The 22,662-nt window shown below is 51.5% G+C and overlaps 2 protein-coding genes across 2 annotated transcripts; one reads left to right on the plus strand and one right to left on the minus strand.

Moving 5' to 3' along the window:
* The first annotated feature begins 1,135 nt into the window (after positions 1-1,135).
* LOC137816937 (uncharacterized) lies at positions 1,136-1,801 on the plus strand. Its single transcript, XM_068620118.1, has one exon. The coding sequence runs from the start codon at positions 1,136-1,138 to the stop codon at positions 1,799-1,801; it is 666 nt and encodes a 221-aa protein (XP_068476219.1).
* Positions 1,802-9,972: 8,171 nt separating this feature from the next.
* On the minus strand, positions 9,973-10,680 carry LOC137816942 (classical arabinogalactan protein 9-like). Its single transcript, XM_068620129.1, has one exon. The coding sequence runs from the start codon at positions 10,678-10,680 to the stop codon at positions 9,973-9,975; it is 708 nt and encodes a 235-aa protein (XP_068476230.1).
* Between the last annotated feature and the right edge of the window lie 11,982 nt (positions 10,681-22,662).

Here is a 22,662-nt window from a genome sequence, read left to right on the forward strand (position 1 = left end):
CGACGCCGTGGGAAGGCCTCAAATCCCGATAATCCAGGGTAGTAATAAAGAGAAGAGAAAGGTGGCTTCAAGGCCATAGTGATAGCGCCAGTGTAAGGCAGCCTGACTCGTGAAGTGCCCCTGCCGCCCCAGAGACACCCTTGGGATAGATACGACTCAAGAGGAAGGTCACGCCCAGGGTAGCCAAGTGCAGGGTACGAGAGGAAGGCAGATACGCTCTCAGAGTGAGTGACTAGATGTTTGGGGGCATGAGTTGGCACCCAAAAAGTCACCTCTAGCGCAGATGCACTCCCAGGTAGGAGGACTCACACTAAGAAATGCCCCCAGATGGGGTCACGGCGCTGTGAGGCCCTCCACGTGTACAGCAGCCAGGTCAGATTAGAAACGCCATTTTGTCAGGTCCAAGGTAATTATGGTTATTTAATACAGTTTCCGTTTCGAGCGTTTAAGGTACTATAAATGCTCCCAATCGGTTTAAACGTCTTAAATGCGCTACGTTTTATAATTAAATGCGCTTTAAGGCGCTTTGAATGCGGGAGTAGCTTAAATAGCGCCTCGAATGTTGGAAACGGGGTTGGAACTTTTGGCTAATTTTTGAGAGACACTCTGGTTGCTTGCTCGAGCCTTGAGGTTACGGACAAGGGACTAGGGAAGGATTTTGGCCAGAAGAAGAAAATGTACACTAGACATAGTTTCCTTTTTACCACCTTCAGAGTGCCATACACGGTGCTCCGATACGGAGGTGCATAGTTTTTGGTGTTTCTTGCTGGCTGACTTGAGCGTCGGAGTGCAAACGGCCGCTAGGGCGCCCTTTTGTCCTTCTTTGCAGGAATCCACAGGTAACCAGTGGGGAGGAGTCCCTAGCTGACGGTTGAGGTCGCGCACAAAGACGTCCCAGGTCAACCGGACGGAACATTTGGCGCCCACCGTGGGGCCGTTATAAAACATTGGTCCCATCGCAAGTTTGAAAAGATCTATCAAGTCACGATAACGTTTGAGAAAACAGTGAGGAATGGCCACCACTAGACGAGGTACCGCACGCGCTGCAGGAGAAGAAATGTCCATGCAGCAGGTCCTGGAGATAATGCGGGGACTGCAGGATGATATGGCGGATTCGAAGATAGAACAAGAACGCATGCAGGTGGATCTCGACGCCTCGCATGTGAGGAACGAAGAGCTCCATCGCGTTAATGAGGAGTTGCGCCGGTGTCTGAGGAACAACCAGGGGCAACGCGAGCACGAAGAGACGGAGCATCTCACCCCACCAAGGGAGTTTTCCACTCCCTTCTCGCAGGAGATCCTAGATGCGGCGATCCCCAACACCTTCGCAGGGCCCAAGGCGATTTTCACTAGAATGGAGGACCCTGAGACGCATCTCACGGCGTTCCACACACAAATGGTGTTAGTAGGCGGCTCTAACGGTGCAAGATGCAAGCTCTTCATGAGCACTTTGACAGAAATGGCCATGGATTGGTTCATCAGCCTTCCTAACGGCCATATCACCTCTTTTCAGCAGCTGTCACAGTTGTTCAGAGAGCAATACCTGGCGAACAGGGCCCCGCGGCCAGTCTCCTACGATCTATTTGATGTGAAGCAATACCAAGGGGAGAGTTTGAAGGAGTATATCAGCTGTTTCGGGGCCCAAGTGGTAAAAGTGGGCACGTCGGAGGAGCCCATGATTGTGTACGCCTTCAGGAAAGGCGTGTGTCCCGGCCCTTTTTGCGAATCTATTATTCGCAATCGCCCAAGGACTTTTGCCGAAATACGGCGTCGGGCAGTGGAACATATCGCCTCCGAATGAGAGGTGTGCGAGAAGCAAACCAGCGTTGTGCCCTCACGCCCGAGGACGCACACGCGGGTTTAGCCCGTCAGGGTCAACGAGACAACGACGGGAAGGAAGAAGTCAGAGGGGAGATGCCCCTATGAAGCCAGAAAACCCCTGCCCCGGGGTCCAGCAGGGGCCGATCGCCCGGCTAGGGAAAGGGCAAGGCCGGCGAGATACAACTTTGTAGTGGAGTTGAAGGACCTGATCGCCGTGCCTAATATAGCTGAGAGGTTGAGGCGACCGGCGAAAACTAACAAGGTGTTAGGGCCACGGAAAGACTCTTGGTGCGAGTTCCACGAGGCCTTTGGCCATCACATTGACAACTGTCTCTCGTTGGGTTACCAGCTTGATGAGCTGGTGAGAAGCGGGTTTCTAAAGGATTACGTCGCAGAACCCGCCGCGACCGCCGCCCTGCCGGCGCCAACAGAGGAGCAAGCACACGAGATGCCCGTTCTCGGCGAGGTTCACACCATTGCTGGAGGTTTTTCCGGCGGAGGACCCACCGCCTCCCAGCGAAAGAAATACGCGAGGGGGGTCAACTCGATCGAAGAAAGGATCTCGGGTGAGCCGTGGGAATCGGACCTCGTGTTCACGAGAGGGGATCTTCGAGACATGGTGTCGTATGACAATGACCCCGTGGTCATTTCGGTTGTCACGGCTGGAAGAAAAGTGCACAGGGTTCTTGTCGACCAGGGAAGTTCAGCAGACGTCATGTTCTGGTCGACATTCAACAAGTTACGATTGTCTCCCGACCTTTTGAGGCCCTACACAGGGTGCCTATATGGGTTTGCGGATAACCAGGTGGAAGTCCGAGGCTACCTGGAGTTGAGGACTACGTTCAGGGATGGAGAGGCCTCGCGTATCGAAAGCATCCGGTAATTGGTCGTAAACGCCAACTCCGCCTACAACATTTTGTTGGGCAGACCGGCGTTGAATAGGCTGAACGCAGTAGCCTCCGCGCGCCATATGAAGATGAAGCTGCCGGACCTCAGCGGCAAGGTGATAGTCATCAAGTCGGATCAGGAGGAGGCACGGAAGTGTTATGAAAACAGCCTGAAAACGAAGAAAAGCGTGTTCATGGTGTTTGAGCGTCCGCCCAGTGTGGACACATCGATGATTGAGGCGACGCCCCCCGGGACAACGCCTGACGAGGCCACACCCGTGAGGGCGACGCCCGAGGTAGATACACTCATGGAGGAGGGACCTGACGATACGGCGCCCGTGGAAGAGGCGGCGCCCATTCAGGATAATAGCAGGGATCAGCAGGCGGCTAACGCCGTGGAGAGGGAGATTGGCGGCAAAACGTTTAAGTTAGGGCGTTTGCTGAGCCAAGAAGAGCAGGAGGGGGTGCCAGAGGTGATTTCACGCCATTTGGATGCCTTCGCATGGTCTGCCTCAGATATGCCTGGCATCGACCCGGATTTCCTATGTCATCACCTCAGCATGGACGCCACGGTCCGCCTCGTGCGCCAAAGAAGGAGAAAGTTTAACGAAGAGAGGCAGCTGGTGGTAAAGGAGGAAACGCAAAAGCTGTTGAGTGTTGGCCACATCAGGGAGATTCAATACCCTGAGTGGTTAGCCAACGTTGTCCTGGCGAAGAAAGCGAATGGGAAGTGGAGGATGTGCGTGGACTTCACGGACTTAAATAAGGCGTGCCCGAAGGACTCGTACCCACTACCCAGCATCGACGTGTTGGTGGATAGTGCATCCGGCTGCAAGGTGCTAAGCTTCCTGGATGCATTCTCGGGATACAACCAGATCAAAATGCACCCGAGAGATGAGAGCGAAACTGCATTCATGACAGAGACTTGCAGTTACAGTTACAGTTACAAGGTGATGCCTTTTGGGCTGAAAAACGCGGGCGCCACCTACCAAAGGCTGATGGACAAGGTCCTAGCGCCCATGTTAGGAAGGAATGTATACGCCTACGTGGACGACATGGTAGTGGCGTCGCAGGATAGGGAACAGCACGTGGCAGACCTAGAGGAGCTGTTCGTCACTATATCCAAATATCGCCTCAAACTAAACCCTGAGAAGTGTGTCTTCGGGGTAGAGGCCGGTAAGTTCCTAGGTTTCATGCTCACGGAGAGGAGAACAGAGGCGAACCCCGACAAATGCGTAGCGATTATCGCCATGCGAAGCCCGACATCAGTAAAGGAAGTGCAGCAGCTGACAGGGTGGATGGCGACGCTCTCAAGGTTTGTTTCCGCCGGGGGAGAGAAGGGGCACCCATATTTCCAGTGCCTCAAGAGAAATAGTCGCTTTGCATAGACTGACGAATGCGAAGCGGCTTTCAGTATGTTGAAAGAATACCTGGCGACGCCACCGGTCCTCTGCAAACCGGTAACAGGCGTGCCCCTCCGGCTGTACTTCACGGTGACAGAGCGGGCTATCAGCTCTGTGCTGGTCCAAGAGCAGGACCAGAGTCAAAAGCCCATCTATTTCGTGAGCAAGGTATTACAAGGCGCGGAGACGAGATACCAGGCGCTGGAGAAGGCAGCGTTAGCAGTGGTGTTTTCAGCCAGGAGGCTCCGTCATTACTTCCACAGCTTTACGGTGGTAGTGATGACAAACCTCCCTATGCAGAAGGTGTGGCAGACCTAGAGGAGCTGTTCGTCACTATATCCAAATATCGCCTCAAACTAAACCCTGAGAAGTGTGTCTTCGGGGTAGAGGCCGGTAAGTTCCTAGGTTTCATGCTCACGGAGAGGAGAACAGAGGCGAACCCCGACAAATGCGTAGCGATTATCGCCATGCGAAGCCCGACGTAAGTAAAGGAAGTGCAGCAGCTGACAGGGTGGATGGCGACGCTCTCAAGGTTTGTTTCCGTCGGGGGAGAGAAGGGGCACCCATATTTCCAGTGCCTCAAGAGAAATAGTCGCTTTGCATAGACTGACGAATGCGAAGCGGCTTTCAGTATGTTGAAAGAATACCTGGCGACGCCACCGGTCCTCTGCAAACCGGTAACAGGCGTGCCCCTCCGGCTGTACTTCACGGTGACAGAGCGGGCTATCAGCTCTGTGCTGGTCCAAGAGCAGGACCAGAGTCAAAAGCCCATCTATTTCGTGAGCAAGGTATTACAAGGCGCGGAGACGAGATACCAGGCGCTGGAGAAGGCAGCGTTAGCAGTGGTGTTTTCAGCCAGGAGGCTCCGTCATTACTTCCACAGCTTTACGGTGGTAGTGATGACAAACCTCCCTATGCAGAAGGTGTGGCAGACCTAGAGGAGCTGTTCGTCACTATATCCAAATATCGCCTCAAACTAAACCCTGAGAAGTGTGTCTTCGGGGTAGAGGCCGGTAAGTTCCTAGGTTTCATGCTCACGGAGAGGAGAACAGAGGCGAACCCCGACAAATGCGTAGCGATTATCGCCATGCGAAGCCCGACGTCAGTAAAGGAAGTGCAGCAGCTGACAGGGTGGATGGCGACGCTCTCAAGGTTTGTTTCCGCCGGGGGAGAGAAGGGGCACCCATATTTCCAGTGCCTCAAGAGAAATAGTCGCTTTGCATAGACTCACGAATGTGAAGCGGCTTTCATTATGTTGAAAGAATACCTGGCGACGCCACCGGTCCTCTGCAAACCGGTAACAGGCGTGCCCCTCCGGCCGTACTTCACGGTGACAGAGCGGGCTATCAGCTCTGTGCTGGTCCAAGAGCAGGACCAGAGTCAAAAGCCCATCTATTTCGTGAGCAAGGTATTACAAGGCGCGGAGACGAGATACCAGGCGCTGGAGAAGGCAGCGTTAGCAGTGGTGTTTTCAGCCAGGAGGCTCCGTCATTACTTCCACAGCTTTACGGTGGTAGTGATGACAAACCTCCCTATACAGAAGGTGTTGCAGAAGCCTGACGTGGTTGGAAGAATGGTGCGCTGGGCGGTGGAGTTGTCAGAATTCGACATCCAGTATGAGCCTAAAGGATCCATCAAAGGGCAAGTATATGCTGATTTTGTGGCAGAACTCTCGCCCGGAGGTGAACAAGAGGTGGAGGTGGGCTCACAGTGGTTGCTCTCGGTTGATGGCTCTTCCAACCAACAAGGGAGTGGTGCGGGAATAGTCTTGGAAGGACCCAATGGCGTGCTGATTGAGCAAGCTCTGCGCTTCGCCTTTAAGGCAAGTAATAATCAGGCTGAATACGAAGCTCTGATCGCAGGAATGCTCCTGGCCAAGGAGATGGGCGCGCAGAACCTCTTGGTGAAAAGCGATTCCCAGTTGATTACTGGGCAGGTGTCGGGTGAGTTCCAGGCGAAAGACCCGCAGATGGCGGCGTATCTGAAATACGTCCAACTATTGAAGGGAGCATTTAACGCTCTTGCGCTGATACATGTCCCAAGGGAGCAGAATGCCAGAGCCGACCTGCTTGCCAAGCTGGCCAGCTCAGGCAAGGGGGTAGACAGAGGACAGTGATCCAAGAGACGCTCAAAGCTCCGCGTAAATTCGTGGAAGATAACAGGGTGGATGTCCTCCAGATTTGTACATAAAGAGGGAGTCCAAGGAGTCATCGTTCTTTGATCCAAGATACGCTGAAGACGCCCCGCATCAGCGCATACGCGGACACGCCCGAAGAAGGAAGGCAGATGCAAATATGTGCCTTAGCCGAAGGAGACACCTGGATGACGCCATACAGGCGGTACCTGGCGGATGGGGCTCTCCCCGTGGAGCCTGAAGAGGGTAAGAAGGTTAAGAGAAATGCCGCAAGATACACTCTGGTGGACGGAGTGTTGTTCAGGCACGGGTTCACTCACCCTATCTTAACGTGCGTAAGTGGCGACGAGTGTACCAGAATAATGGCGGAGCTCCACGAAGGCATTTACGGGAGCCACGTAGGGGGAAGGTCCTTAGCCTCCAAGGTGATACGCGCAGGCTTCTTCTGGCCAACGGTAAAAGAGGATTGCGCGCGACATGTCCAGCGCTGCAAGCAATGTTAAAAGCACGCTGACTGGCACAAGGCGCCGCCAGAAGAGCTGCGATCCATATACAGCCCGTGGCCTTTCCATACCTGGGGGATTGACATCCTAGGTCCGTTCCCACTGGCGATAAGGCAGATGAAGTACTTGATCGTTGCCATCGACTACTTCACCAAGTGGATAGAGGCAGAGCCCGTGGCCCAGATCACTGCGCACAAGGTGCAACACTTTGTGTGGAAGAACATTGTGTTCCATTTTGGCGTACCTAGGCGGCTGATATCCGATAATGGAACCCAGTTCGCCAGTCAGCAGTTGAGAAACCTGTGTGCTGAGGTAGGCATCAAGCAAGTGTTCGCATCAGTCGAACACCCTCAGACTAACGGGCAAGTAGAGTCAGCAAACAGAGTTTTGCTAAGGGGACTAAAGAGAAGGCTAGAGAAGGCCAAAGGGGCGTGGGCGGAGGAAGTACCAATGATCGTTTGGGCATACCATACCACGCCCCAATCTTCTACCATGGAGACGCCTTTCAGTTTGGTGTATGGGTCGGATGCGATGATCCCGGTAGAAATACACGAAAGCTCGCCAGGTTTTCAAAACTTTGTGGTTGAGGAATCCAACGAAGAAAGGCGGGTGAACCTGGATCTACTAGACGAAGCCAGGGAGGAAGCCAGAATAAAAGCCCAAGCGGTAAAGGGAAGAGTAGAGCGACAATATAGCTCTAAGGTAAAGCCACGACAGTTTCAGATTGGCGACCTAGTTATGAGGAAAGCCCACCCATACGAGCTGGAGAATAAGCTGTCTCCCAAGTGGACCGGACCCTTCAGAGCTCTTCATTGTCCACAAAAAACCTTAATGACAAACAAGGTAAAACAAGACCTACCTCACCCACCTCCCTCACGTAAAAATGAAAAAGACAAAGAAAGCCAAGTTGACATGAGTCTTATCCTTTCACCTCCAAGGTGTTTTCCTTCCTTATCTTTTTCATTACCCAAGGTTTCTATTTCAACACCATCTTGGTTAAAAAGTGTTAGGGATGATTTCATACCTCCTAATGATTTTCACCACTTAAGAGGCCTTTTTCCAAAAGATATCATCATTCCCAAACAAATTTTTCCAACTTGGTCGATTTATAGAAGCTCCTTTTCTGAAATCCCATTGTTTACAAAAGCTAAGTCATGTTTGCCTTTTTCTTCCACTTTTACTTGTAAAACTAAACTGACTTTGTTATATGCAGGGATTCAGAATTCGTGGACGAATTCTCTCCAACTCGAGGAGTATGATGAGAATCAAATAAAGGAGGCTTTTATTAATGAAGGGAAAGGTCATTCACCTACACATTTGAAGTTCTTCCTTCTAGTCTTTTCAAAATTAAAAAGAAGACATAAAATAAAGAGAGGATCAAGCCATAAAGCCAAAGAAGTCTACAAGCTTTCAAGAATAGGCTTCATTTAAATATCTCTCTTTATAGTTTCTTTTATAAATTTGTAAATAATATAGAATGTTTAAATACATAGTTTTTAGGAAAGGTGCTTAGAGGGAAACCTTAGATACCTCTTTTGTAAAAGCATCTTTAGGCATTAGTTTAGAATTTTCTAGAAGGTGACTCTTCATGCTTCACTTTAGGTGCTAGAAGTGAGTAGCATGCAAGGGACTTTTGGTTAGCTTGTTTTGTAAGCTTCATGACCAGCCCTTGCTCCTATAAAAGGAGGGCTTAGGTCATTCACAATTCAGATTTGGAATTTGTAGTAAAGAAACTCTCCCAATTTGGTGATTGAGTGAGTGAGATTTGATTTCTCCTCTTCCTAGTCTCATCTTGAGTGCCTTGGTTCTCTCAAGTGGCGGCATTGCACACTTATCTTGGAGCATTCACACTTCAAGTGGCGTGTTCATCAACCAAGAACTACAACCACATAAGTCCTCTTTCTTCTCCATCTTCTCATTCCATTTCCGTGCCTATTTGAATTCCCAAACATGTCTTAGGTTCCTTTCTTGCTTTCTATTCGGTGTTCTTGCTTATTTTCATGTTTCAATCGGTTCATCTTCTTTCTCCTTGGATTTGTTCGGTGCATTTCAGTTTTGAAGCATTTTAATCGGTTCATTTCATTTGTTAAGCAATTTAATCGGTTCATTTGCATTTTTACATCTTTTAATTGGTTCAATTGGCAAGAAATGGGTCTTCCATGTGAGTTTGGTGTTTGGTGCAAGTTTTGGTGAGTTCTTGAAACATAGAACATTGATCCAATTCTATTAAAAGTGCCTAAGCTATCTCCAACTCAAGTTGATTCCATAAAATGTCAAAGAATCATCTATATCTTGCTATTGGAATCATATCACTCTCCATGGGCGTGGGCATCGACGCGTGACCTTATCCCAAGTGTTTAGGACCCAGAGTAGGTCTCAACTTTCGTGTTGCGGCAATGGTAAAGCCACTGACGCCTTCAAGAAGCATAGGCGCCGGACATACAGGGTGAAGGCGAAACATGAAGGTAAAATCATACAGACGGAATTCGATAACTCAAAGGTACAAAAATTGTCATCCATAGTTGTGCCGAAAGGACCGATAGTTCAAAGAAGTTACAAGTTCATTGAAGGGGGACAAAAACAAGTACAAAGCGCAAACGAGTAAGGTGGTAGTCGAGGGCGGCGGTTCAGTCATCCAGCTCCAAGGGCACGACCTTCCCGTCAACGATGTGATGAGTGGAATCGCAGTTGGAAACGTCGATTCCCGGGTTCTCACAGACGGCCTAAACCAGAGCCTCTTTGAACCCTTCCTCGAAGGTGCCCTCCATGTCATTGATAAGGGTTTTCTTGTCCTTCTCCAACTCCTCAATGGTGGCGTCCCCAAAAGCTACCTGCTTCTCCAAAGCCTCCTTCTCCACACGGAGTCGGCTGACCTCGATCGGCAGTTTGTCGTGGTCAACCTGGAGAAGGCCCAAAGCCTTGGCCTGAGTAGCCATCTCCCCCTCCATCCGCTCCAGTTCATCAGCCTACTCACAGCATCGCCCCTTCAAGTCCTTCTGAACTTCTTCGTAAGCTTCGACTATGTCTTGGAGGCTTGTTACCTGAACTTGGAGGGTGACTTCCCGAGCGTAAAACTCGGTCTGTAGTTCCATCGCCTCACCCAGCTACTTCTCAGCCTCCTCCTTGGCCTCTTGCGCCAACTTCAGTGAGGCTTGGTAGGCCTCGTTTTGGCGTCCCAGAGTCTTCTTTTCCTCCTCCAAAGCAGCCACCCTTGCTTCCAAGGCCTAGAGGGTTTGTGTCTGCAAAACAGCATTTCTAGCTTGGGCACGCCAGTCGAGGGCCACGGCCAAGAAGGCTCCCAAGTAGAAGGGCATTCCCTCCCTCCTGTCGGAGCCTTCTGGCATTGATCCACCGCTGAAGCCCCTCATCAGATGCATAATTGGAGGAGGGATGGCAATAAGATCGGGGGCGGCGGCGACGGAAGCGGGAGAAACAGAGACCTCTGCCGGTGGCGGGGGTGGAGCAGATTCGGCACCTTCGCCTGTTTCCTCTTGGACCATTGTTGGGGGAAGAGAAGTAGCACTTGGAGGGTTGTCCCTGAAGGAATCCTCTCCCTGGGGCGATGCCGCTGGCATGATGGGAACCCTCGCAACTTTCCTCCTCTTGAAAGGCACCACGCCATCAGAGTCCTCATCATCGGATATAATCTCCAAGACCCGTTTTCCTTTGTCAAGGGGGGTTGGAGCCGGTGATGAAGCCACAGCTAGAGGGACGGCGGCGATGGGCGGAGGAGAGCCGGGTGTTTGAAGCGCCTCGGGGCTATGTGAGGATGGTGAAGATGAGCCTAGTGGGGCTTCGGTACTGGTTGGTGGCGGTAAGGGCAAGGTTAATGAAGGATTTGGGTCAGCAGCAGGGGCGGAAGAGGCGCCAGCCTTGGCGGCACGAGCAGCCTTCATCGCTTTCGCCAAAACCATCCCCTTGGAAGCGTCCATCACTGATCCTACATTCAGACAAACCCAATAGCAGAAGTTAAGACCAAAGCAGTTATAGAAACTCACAAAGCGCGCGAATGAACGAGACGTAAGGCATTTAGCACAAAGGAAAACAGGTGGAAGGGACCAATGGAGCGAGCATGATGCAGTAAAATACAGATAACAGAAAACAATACGAGAGGAGTCTCCCTACCAAAGTAGGTGGTCAGGGAGTGGGCGTTGTATTCGCTCGCGATGAGCTTCAGCGTGTCGAAGACAATCCCAAGGCCAGCCAAGGCCTTGCATACCTCCCTATCAGCAGGGGATAGCTCATCCAGGGCCTTGGCCTTGAGCAGCTTGGGGTGTTCCGTCCAGTACAGGGGAAAGCCGTCCAAGGCCGTGGGGTCGTGCTTGGCGTAGCACACCCTGAAGAATTTTCCCTTCCAGCTTTTGTATGAGTTCTGGAAGAGAGAAAGAAGGATCCTACCTGCGATCCCGGAGAAGCTTACCCAAAAGCTTTTCCCCTTTTCTTCACCTCGAAGAAATGTAAGAAGACATCCACAGAGGGAAGGATGCCTAGATATCCGCAAAGGATTTGGAAGGCCCGAACAAATGCCCAGCTGTTGGGGTGTAGCTGGGCCGGGGCTGTGTTGATCTCTGTAAGAAGTTCCCTCTCGAAGGGCGTGAACGGAAGGCGCACCCCGATGCGTTTAAATACCGTTTGATACATGAAGAAGAAAGGGTTCCCCTTCCTGGGTTTGTCATCCACGCAAACAGGTTCCCCAAGCCTGCCGGGACGAACGGAAATATGCGCATCATGGGTGCGGCAGAAGGCGTTAAAATTGTACAGGTGAGGATCATCGCGATGGTTCTCCAAGTCCTGCATGGTCGTCAGAGTGGTTCTTTCGTTTAAAAAGCTCGTCAGGAGCCCATGTGTAGAAGGCTTTATAGTTGGTCCTTGGGGGAGAACCGGACTTTGATATCGGGCGCACCATGATGCGGATAAATAGCTGAAGAAAGAAGAAAGGAAAAGGGTTTTAACAAGCGATGCCAAGGCAGAAAAGGGAACAAAACCCTAGAAAAATGCCACCCCCGCGAGGAAACCCAGAAAGGAGGGGAAGAGAACGGAGAAGAACGGAGGAGCGAAAGAACACAGAAATGCAGAAACATAAACAGTCCCAGGCATTCAAAACGCAGAGAAGCAGTGCAACGAAGAAGAAGAGTCATGGAGATGGAAAAATCATACCTTTGATGTCAAGGTGTGGAGGGAAGCAAAGCGCGAAGGAAAGAGCAGTGATTGCAGAGAAAGGGCTCGAAGGCGATGAACAGTGCAGAAGTGCAGAGAGAATGGATGGAACAGTGGTGTGAGCGCGGGGTTTTGGGTAACTTGAACGTTACATTTGCAACCCAAGAGGCGCTAATTGGGGACCGTGTGATCGTGCCGTGTGTCAAGGGATTGAGCGCTCAAGGTAAGCGCAAGGGACTCTAGAGGCTGGCCATGTGATGAGCCACGTGGCACGCGATTAAGCGTGGCCCCAAAAGGTGTTACTTTCCCCGCTTCAGAGGATGTCCAATCAGCCATTAAGGGCACCCCTTTGGTTCAGAGAGTGTCACGTCAATAATTTGAGAAGTGTTGAGTCAGCAGGGAATGACACGTCACCAGGGTGACACGTGGACGGCGTGGGCGAGGCCTTAGTCTTTGCGCTGAAGACAAGTCTTCAGCTTAAGACTATGGGGCTTGTGTACCGTCCCGTATCCGGGCGTTGACAAAGTCAAGGTCAAAGTCAACGTCGGGGGGTCAAAGTCAACATGAGGCGTCGCCTAGGTGAAGAGACGCCAAGTCCCAGCGTCGCCAAGGTCAAGGCGTCGCCTAGTTAAGGCATCGCCCAGTTAAGGCGTCACCCAACTAGGGCGTCGCCAAGGTCAAATGTCACAAAGGCAAGGCGATCACAGTGTGGCTCCCCGATACCCATGGGTAGGAAAGACCATGGAGGGAGCGACGCCGTGGGAAGGCCTCAAATCCCGATAATCCACGGTAGTAATAAAGAGAAGAGAAAGGTGGCTTCAAGGCCATAGTGATAGCGCTAGTGTAGGGCAGCCTGACTCGTGAAGTGCCCCTGCCGCCTCAGAGACCAATATACTTTGTTCCTACCGGTTGACAAGAACATGCTTCATGCGTAGCTGCAACTAGCGTAACAAGGACACCTTCGTCTTGGTTCCAGATCTTCACCCTACACCACCGTGAGTACCTGAAACAGAGAGAACAAAGAGCGCCCTCGCGGCCATTTGCATTCCGACGATCAAGTCAGCAAGCAGAAAACACCAAACACCTTCGTATCGGAGCACCGTAACTGAGTGCTCTGAAGGCGCGTAACTGAATTGTAACTAACTTTTCTCTCTCTCCAATCACTCGTGCGTACAATGTGTAAGCGAGCAAATGACTAGAATGTGTGTGTAAATTGTGTAAAGCGTACCTCACTAAGCTTTCAGAGAAGCTTATATACCTTGGGTTTCAACGCTTACTGCCACGTGGCCTTTCTAACTTAATCGCAACTCCATGTGGAAGGCCTTACGACGCTGTAACCCAACTTAGGGAAATCCCAGCGTGTAAGTCTTCCTTCCTCAAAGTGCATCTGGCGCAAGGGGTGACTACCTGGGTGACAACTCATGCGCCCCAGGTTCTAGTCACTCGCCCTAGGAGTGTATCAACCTTCCTTTCGCACCATGCACATGGATTACCCCTGGGCGTGGCCCTCTCCCGGGTCGTATCTATCCCAGGGATTCTCCAGAGGTGGCGTGGGTACTTCACGAGTCAGGTTACTCCCTACTGGTACTGGGGATATGGCCTTGAAGCCACCTTTCTCTTTCCCTTATTATTGTTTTGAGGTACCGGGGCCCGAGGCCTCCTCGTCCGTGCCGTGGCCTCTTATTGTGTCGTCACCTCCACGGTCTTCCCTACCCGTGGGTATCGGGGGATGGCAGCATTGATGCCTGAACCTGGCGACGCCCACACATGGCGACGCCCACACTTGGCGATGCCCACACCTGGCGATGCCCACACCTGGCGACGCCCACACCTAGCGATGCCCAAAGCGGTCAACTCTGACTTTCCTCCCTGGAGCCCCCCTTGGTGGGTCCCGCCATATGTTTGACTTTGACTTTGACTTTGACAATGGTCAACACCCGGGGACGGGTCGGTACACAAGCCCCCCAGTCTTGAGCTGACAACTGTTTTCAGCGAAAAGACTAAGGCCTCGCCCTACCGTCCACGTGGCGTTCTGATGACGTGACATTCTCTAAGCTGGTGACGTGACACTCTCTGCTGGTGATGTGACACCTTAAGTCATGCCTTAATCTCCTGACACGTGGCTCAATCTCACGGCCACAACTTAATGTCTCTCGCACTCTTCAAGTTTATGTTAAGTCTTTCAAAATCGCGCGCTTCAGTTACTGTTTTATCACTTTTCGCATTCCTCAACATTGTTCATCTTCTTGAAGCTTTCTCTGCGTTCTCTCTTCACACCTCAAGCCTTCATCATCCCGATCATTCAAAGGTATGATTTTTCTCCTTCGATGGCTCTTTCTCTTGACTTTTTGTGTTAATATTATTGCCTGGGTCTATTTATTTTCTTTGCACTCGCACTTTTCCTTCCTCATTTCTATGTTTCCCCTCTTCTCAATCTCTCACGTGGGTAGGGTTTTTCCTAGGGTTTCTTCCCCTTTTTCGCCTTAACTCTCATTTGCTAAACCTTTATTCTTCTTCATTCTTCAGTTTCCTTCATGGCGCGTACTAAAACGACTGCCAACCCTCCACCTCCACGGGTCAACTACAGAGCCCTATACCCTTGGGCCCCCGATGAGTTGTTCTCTGAGTGCTCAAGCTTAACCTCCCTGAAGGATTGGCGGGACCACGTAGGCGACCCAAACGTCTACCAGTTTAGTGCCTTCGCTAGGAGGCACGACGCATACATCTCTGTGCAGCACTACACTCCAGGCGAGCCTGTCTGCGTAGACGATAGGTCAAACAATGGGGTGCCCTTCTTCTTCTACCAAACGGTGTTCAAACGCATTGGAATGCGTTTTCCCTTTTCTGGATTCGAGAGGGAGCCTTTGACTGAGATCAACGTCGCCCCTGCCCAGCTACACCCAAATAGCTGGGCCTTCGTCAAGGCGTTTGGAATCCTTTACAGATACTTTGGCCAGCCCCCCTTCGTGGACATCTTCCTCCACTTCTTCGAGGTTAACAAGCAAGGGAAAAGCCTATGGGTGAGCTTCAGCGGTATTGCTGGAAGAGTTCTTCTTTCCCTGTTCCAGCAATCCTACAAAGGATGGAGGAGAAAATTCTTCAGGGTGTGCTGCACCGAGCATGACAGCGCCGCGTGTACCGCTCATCCCCGCACACCGGCTCCCCTGGGGTGCAAGGAAGCATTGCGATATCATCGTCGTGCCTTTTCGCGAAGGCATGGTGATCATAGGTGCTTGGGTCCCATACATGGTCCCTCCATGCTTTGGTAGAAACTAGACTCGAGCACTCGTCAAGTAGTTCCTCCGGAGCCCATGCTTAAAGGTCCCTATGATTAACTCCGGAGGAAGGAGGGTTGGCAGTCATCTTGGCACGCGCTGTCAACGAAGAAACTGAAGGTTGAAGAATAGAAGAAGATTCAGCAATACGGTAAAGGAAAAAGAATCGTCAAAGAAGAAAGCTATACCTTTAGGAGGTCGGGACAATGAAAGTTGAAGGTGCGAGGAGAGAATGCAGAGAAAGTTCTTTGGAAAGGAAGAAGAACAGTATGAAAAATGCGAAAGAATGAAAATAGAAAGTGGAGCGCGGGATTTCAAGGACTCAAATGTTGCAACTGAAGCGCAATGGACGCCGAATGGGCACTGTGCGATTGAGCCACGTGTCAGGAGATTAATGTACGACCCAAGACGTCACTTTTCTCGCTCAGAAAGTGTCGCGTTATCAGGGTCCTTGAAGGTACGTCGCGTCGGCGGCGCAGAGAATGTCACATCAACCGGTCAGAAAGTGACACGTCATCAAAATGTCACGAGGACAATAGAGCGAGGCCTTAGTCTTTTCGCTGAAACAAGTGTCAGCTCAAGACTGGGGGGCTTGTGTACCGTCCCGTCCCCGGGCGTTGACCAAAAGTGGAAAGTCAACGTGTGGTAGGACCCCTTGTGGGACGCAAGGAAGAAAGTCAACAGATTGACCACCTGAGGCATCGCCGGGTTAATACGTCGCCAATAGAGGGCGTCGCCTTGACCAGGCATCGCCTGAGAAAGGCGTCGCCGGGTTAAAGCATCGCCGAGTAACGACGTCGCCGGGTTAAGGCGTCGCCAAGACAAAACACCAAGCTAAGACATTGCAAGGAGGCTTCGGGCCTTGATAGTTCAGAACAGTAGCAAAGAGGAGAGAAAGGTGGCCTCAGGGCCATAAGTTCTAGTACCAGTAGGGGGTAACCTGACTCGTGAAGTACCCACGCCACTTGATGGAGGAGGGCCAAGCTCACCCCACCATGGAAGCCAAGACCCAAGACTAGACCGTCTAGAACCATGTGAGGAGCGTCTAGACTCAAGAGGAGAGCGTCTAGCACATGATAAGGAGCGGCTACAAGAGGAGCGTATAGGAGGAAGCCTAGACCGTCTAGGACCTATCACTAGGTCCATGACCAAGTCCCTTCACGCACAAATGGGTCTAGCTACGGATTGGAGGGAGAAAAACCTATACATGTTACATGGAGGCCCATTAGGGGTGGCTTAGTAATTAGTGTAGTGTTAGAAAGCACAAACTTGTCTTATATGTGATTTTCCCTAGATTTTGTGCATATTCTAGAACCTTGTCTCACATGGCCGGCCATGTGGTCCATGTGCCATGTGCCTTCACATTTCCATTTCATTTTGATTACATTTCATGTGGAATTAGCTTAGGATTTACGACCTCCTTAGCCTATAAAAGGAGATGCCTAGCTCTTGTATTTTCAAGATTAATGAGAGTAAAGTTATGCTGCCAACATTGTGCCATACTTTGTTTTTCCCTAGTTTCTAGGATCTAATCTTCATCTTCATCACCTACCATAGAGCTGGCCGAACCTCCCTCTTTCCATACACATCATGCACCTTGAAGATCACCATAGCTCCTATGAGGATCTTGCACATCTCAATCCATAGCTTCCGCACCCATTGATCATGATTCCGAGAAGAGCTCCATGAATTTGCCATCACCACTGCTTGGAGACCCTGGGACAGATACGACCCATGAAAGGGCCACATCCAGGGGTGAACCACGTGCATGGTACGAGAGAAAGGCAGATACACCCCAGGGCGTGTGACTCGAGTCTGGGGCGCATGAGTTGGCGCCCAGAAAGTCACCCCACGCGCCAGATGCACCCCAAGGAAGGAGGACTCACACAATGGATTAACCCTAAGTTGGGTTACGGTGCTGTGAAGCCCTCCGCACAGAATGACGATCAACTTAGAAGGAGGGAGTTTTAACCTAATTCTCGCAGTTTTACACAAAGCACTAACCCTAGTTGTTCTCGCTGCGCACCCACTGTGAGCACAAGGCAATTAGGGCAACACAGTTCTAGTCACTCAGTTATTTCTGACCACCTTCAGAGGGTGTGTCACATTGATGTTTCTCGCTAGCTGACTTGATCATCGGAGTGCAAACGGCCGCGAGGGCGCCCCGTTGCTCACTTCTTTTCAGGTATCGCAAACGGAGCATAACGAAGGTGCCCTAGCTCGCGAGGACAAGCCACGCACAAAGACGATCCCGATCAGCCGGCCGGAACATTTGGCGCCCACCGTGGGGTCGATTTAAAACATCAGTCCCACTACACAAGTTTTTCAGTTCCAGTTCTCAAAGCCCAGATAAGTTAAGAGGATTTCCAGAAAGCCATGACCACCAGACCTGCACGCGCCAGGAGTGAGGAAATGACCATGCAACAACTCATGGGCATGATGCAAGGGCTGCAGGAAGCAATGACGGCGTCAAAAGCGGAGCAAGAGCGCATGCAGGCAGATCTCGCAGCATCTCAGGCGAGAAACGATGAGCTCCACCGCCCCAATGAGGAGTTACGTCGTGGCTGGCGCGATGTAGACGAAACTGAGACTGCCTCCCCACCCAGAGAATTCACCACACCGTTCTCACAGGCGATCCTAGAGATAGAAATCCCCAGTACGTTCACGGGGCCCAAGGTAACCTTCACAGGGATGGAGGATCCTGAGGCGCACCTCACAGCGTTCTACACACAGATGATGTTGGTTGGCGGTTCTGATGCCGTAAGGTGCAAGCTCTTTATGAGCACGTTGACTGGGATGGCTATGGATTGGTTCACTAGCCTCCCAGAGGGTCACATCACGTCCTTTGCACAGCTCTCGCGACTATTCAGGGAGCAATATCTAGCCAACAGGGCCCCAACCCCAGTTTCGTACGACCTTTTCGACGTAAAGCAGTATCAAGGGGAGACCCTGAAAGAGTACATAAGCCGTTTCGGGGCACAGGTGGTGAAAGTGGGTACCACAGACGAGCCCATGATCGTGTACGCCTTTATGAAGGGGGTGTGTCCTGGATCTTTTAGTAAATCGCTTAACCACAGCCGCCCCAAAACCTTTGCTGAAGTAAGGTGTCGAGCAGTAGAACACATTGCCTCAGAGGGCGAGGCGTACGAGAAATGCACGACTGTAGCACCTGCGCGACCAAGGGCGCAGATACGCACACAACCCGCTAGGATCCACGAGGCCGCCACAGAAAGAAGAAACCCAGACAGGAAGCGCACCTACGAGACAAGGAGGACCCAGTCTAAGGGCCAAGCAGAAGGAAGGAGAGAGGGAAATAGACCACTAAGGCACAACTTTGTGGTAGAACTCAAAGACCTCATCGTTGTGCCCAACATAGCTGACAGGTTGAGGCTACCAGTGAAGTCTGACAAGGTGCTGGGACCTCACAAGGAATTATGGTGCGAATTTCACGAGGCATTTGGGCACCATATTAACAACTGCTTAGCGCTGGGATATCAGTTGGATGAGCTTGTGAAGAAGGGTTTCCTGAAAGATTATCTCGCTGGGTCCACCACGACCACAGTCTCGGCAACGCCAGAGGAGGGCCAAGCACACGAGGTGCCAGTCCATGGGGAGTTTCACACCATCTCTGGTGGATTTTCTGAAGGAGGGCTGGCTGCCCCTCAACGAAAGGGGTACGTGAGGTCAGTGAGACCAGTAGCAGAGGAATTTTCGGACGACCCTTGGGAATCAGACCTCGTGTTCACGAGGGCAGGTCTATGCCCAGGGCAGTGACCTGCCCACAGGACGGGATGCCATCCCACGTACGGGATGTCATCCCACACGACAATGACCCCGTGGTCATCACAGTGGTCACAGCAGGAAGGAAGGTGCATAGAGTTCTCGTCGACCAGGGCAGTTCCGCAGATGTCATGTTCTGGACGACCTTTAACAAGCTACAGTTATCCCCTGGCCTCTTGAGACCCTATACTAGATGCTTTTATGGATTTGCAGATAACCCAGTAGAGGTACGTGGTTACTTTGAGCTGAGGACGACGTTCACTGATGGAACGGCGTCGCGTACCGAAAGCATCCGGTACTTGGTGGTTAACGTCGACTCAGCTTACGACATTTTGTTGGGCAGACCCGCCCTAAACAGATTGAGGGCAGTACCCTCCACTCGCCACATGAAGATGAAGTTGCCAGATCTTAGCGGCAAAGTGATAGTCATCAAGTCGGACCAGAAAGAAGCCCGAAAGTGTTATGAGAATAGTTTAAGAACAAAGAGAAGCGTGGTCATGGTGATTGAACGACCACCTGTCTCAGAATCGCCAGTAGAATTAGAATCATTGGAAGAGGCGACACCCGCAGAACCCACACCTGTCGATGCCTTACCTAGAGGGGTGATGCCCATGGAGGATGCGCGTACAGAAGGAAGATGTCGTGATGCTTCGCCCGCAGAAGAAGAGCCAGAGGAGGCGATGCCCGATGAATCCGTTGTGGCGACGCCTATGGAAGAGGATTCCCCGGACGAGTCTCTTGCAGAGAATGTGCAGAATGAGCAACCCCGACCAGAAGGTAACATAGTGGAAAGGCAAATAGGGGGCAAGGTGTTCAAATTAGGGCACTTGTTGAGCCAGGGGAGCAAGAAGAGGTAGCTGCAGTAATCTCGTGCCACTTAAATGCTTTCGCATGGACTGCGGCGAATATGCCGGGTATTGACCCAGACTTTTTGTGCCATCGCCTCACCATGGACGCAAAGGTTCGCCCTGTGAGACAAAGAAGGAGGAAGTTCAACGAAGAACGAAGCCTCGTCGTGAGGGAAGAAACACAGAAGCTGCTCAGTGCTGAACACATCAGGGAGATACAATACCCTGAGTGGTTAGCAAATGTAGTTTTAGTGAAGAAGGCGAATGGGAAGTGGAGAATGTGCGTTGACTTGACAGATTTGAACAAAGCATGCCCCAAAGATTCGTACCCACTGCCCAACATTGACGCATTAGTGGATAACGCCTCGGGTTGCAAGATGTTGAGCTTCTTGGATGCGTTCTCAGGTTACAACCAGATCAGGATGCATCCCAGGGACGAAAGCAAAACGGTGTTCATGACCGAGACGTGCAGCTACTGTTATAAGGTGATGTCGTTTGGTTTGAAAAATGCAAGCGCCACCTACCAAAGGTTGATGGACAAGGTCCTAACACCCATGCTGGGAAGGAACGTGCAGGCCTACGTAGATCACATGGTAGTAACTTCACACGAGATAGGACAGCACGCAGCTGATCTTGAAGAACTGTTTGCTACCATATCGAATTATCACCTCAAGCTAAACCCAGAAAAATGCGTTTTTGGTGTGGAGACAGGGAAGTTCTTAGGTTTCATGCTCACGGAAAAGGGGATAGAAGCAAATCCTGACAAGTGCGCGGCCATCATCGCCATGAGGAGTCCAACCTCAGTGAAAGAAGTTCAACAACTAACAGGGCGAATGGCAACATTATCGAGAATCGTATCAGCCGGGGGAGAGAAAGGCCACCCTTACTTCCAGTGCCTCAAAAGGAATAGCCGTTTCGCATGGATAGACGAGTGTGAAGCAGCGTTTCTCAAACAGAAGGAGTACTTGGCGACGCCACCTGTGCTTTGCAAGCCACACGTAGGCGTCCCCCTCCGCTTGTACTTTGCGGTGACTGAGTGGGCCATTAGCTCTATACTTGTCCGGGAACAAGACCAGGTACAGAAGCCCATCTACTTCGTGAGTAAGGCCCTACAAGGCCCAGAACTGAGGTACCAGTCACTAGAGAAGGCGGCGCTAGCAGTGGTGTTCTCGGCACGAAGGCTTCGCCACTATTTCCACAGCTTCACAGTGGTGGTAATGACAAACCTTCCCATCCAGAAGGTGCTCCAAAAGCCAGACGTGGCCGGGAGGATGGTTCGCTGGGTAGTAGAACTGTCGGAGTTTGACATTCGATACGAGCCCAAGGGATCCATCAAAGGGCAGGTCTATGCAGATTTCGTGGCAGAGCTATCACCAGGGGGAGACCCCCAAGAAGGGGAATTTGGGTCGCAGTGGATGCTCTCTGTTGATGGGTCCTCCAACCAGCAGGGGAGCGGTGCTGGGATCATCTTGGAGGGGCCTAACGGAGTGTTGATTGAGCAAGCTTTACGCTTCGCCTTCAAAGCAAGCAACAACCAAGTGGAGTACGAGGTGTTAATCGCTGGTATGCTTTTGGCCAAGGAGATGGGGGCGCAAAGCCTCCTGGCAAAGAGTGACTCCCAATTGGTCACAGGACAGGTAACAGGGGAGTATCAGGCGAATGACCCACAAATGGCCGCATACTTGAGGTACGTTGAGGTGTTGAAGAGAGCCTTCGCTGCGTTTGAGTTGGTGCATGTCCCTAGGGAACAAAATGCCAGAGTTGACCTGCTTGCCAAGCTGGCCAGCTCAGGCAAGGGGGGAAGGCAGAGGACCGTAATACAGGAGACCCTCAACGCGCCGCGAAAGTTCGTTGCAGACAACAGGGTGGACGTCCTTCATGTTAGTACAACAAGAGGAAAACCAAGGAGTCATCGCTCTCTGAGTGAAGATACGGCGAGGGCACCCTGCATCAGTACTTATGCTGCCTCGCCAGAAGAAGAAGGGGGCACACAGGTATGTGCTTTGGAGGAAGGCGACACATGGATGACCCCCTATAGGCGGTACCTAGTGGACGGAATTCTCCCAGCAGAACCAGAAGAGGGCAAGAAGATTAAGAGGAATGTCGCAAGGTACACCCTGGTAGACTGGACATTGTTCAGACATGGGTTTACGCACCCTATCTTGACATGTGTAAGCGGCGATGAGTGCACCAGGATAATGGTTGAGCTCCACGAAGGTATTTGTGGGAGCACGTGGGAGGAAGATCCTTGGCATCCAAGGTAATACGCGCAGGGTTTTTCTGGCGAACAGTAAGAGAGGATTGGGTGCGGCACGCCCAGCTTTGCAAGCAATGCCAGAGGCACGCTGATTGGAACAAAGCGCCGCCAGAAGAACTGAGATCCATATACAGCCCATGGCCTTTCCATACTTGGGGGATTGACATCCTAGGCCCATTCCCATTGGCGATAAGGCAGATGAAGTACTTGATCGTTGCCATCGAATACTTCACCAAGTGGATAGAAGTCGAACCAGTGACACAGATCACCGCGCACAAGGTACAACACTTTGTTTGGAAGAACATTGTGTGTCATTTCGGGGTACCAAGGCGTCTCATTTCAGACAATGGCACCCAGTTCGCGAGCCAACAGTTGGGGAAGCTATGTGCGGAAGTAGGAATCAAGCAGGTGTTTGCGTCGATCGAACACCCCCAGACAAATGGGCAGGTTGAGTCAGCAAACAGAGTTTTGTTGAGGGGTTTGAAACACAGATTAGAAAAGGCTAAAGGGGCGTGGGCAGATGAAGTACCAAGGATTGTATGGGCTTACCACACCACGCCTCAATCCTCCACCATGGAGACACCTTTCAGCCTAGTA

The sequence above is a fragment of the Phaseolus vulgaris genome, chromosome 10, assembly GCF_000499845.2.
Source record: "Phaseolus vulgaris cultivar G19833 chromosome 10, P. vulgaris v2.0, whole genome shotgun sequence".
Lineage (NCBI taxonomy): Eukaryota > Viridiplantae > Streptophyta > Magnoliopsida > Fabales > Fabaceae > Phaseolus > Phaseolus vulgaris.

Bases quoted from the DNA above. Each gene is read 5' to 3' on its own strand.
- LOC137816937 (XM_068620118.1), top strand. From the start codon at position 1,136: ATGCAGGTGGATCTCGACGCCTCGCATGTGAGGAACGAAGAGCTCCAT.
- LOC137816942 (XM_068620129.1), bottom strand. From the start codon at position 10,680: ATGGACGCTTCCAAGGGGATGGTTTTGGCGAAAGCGATGAAGGCTGCT.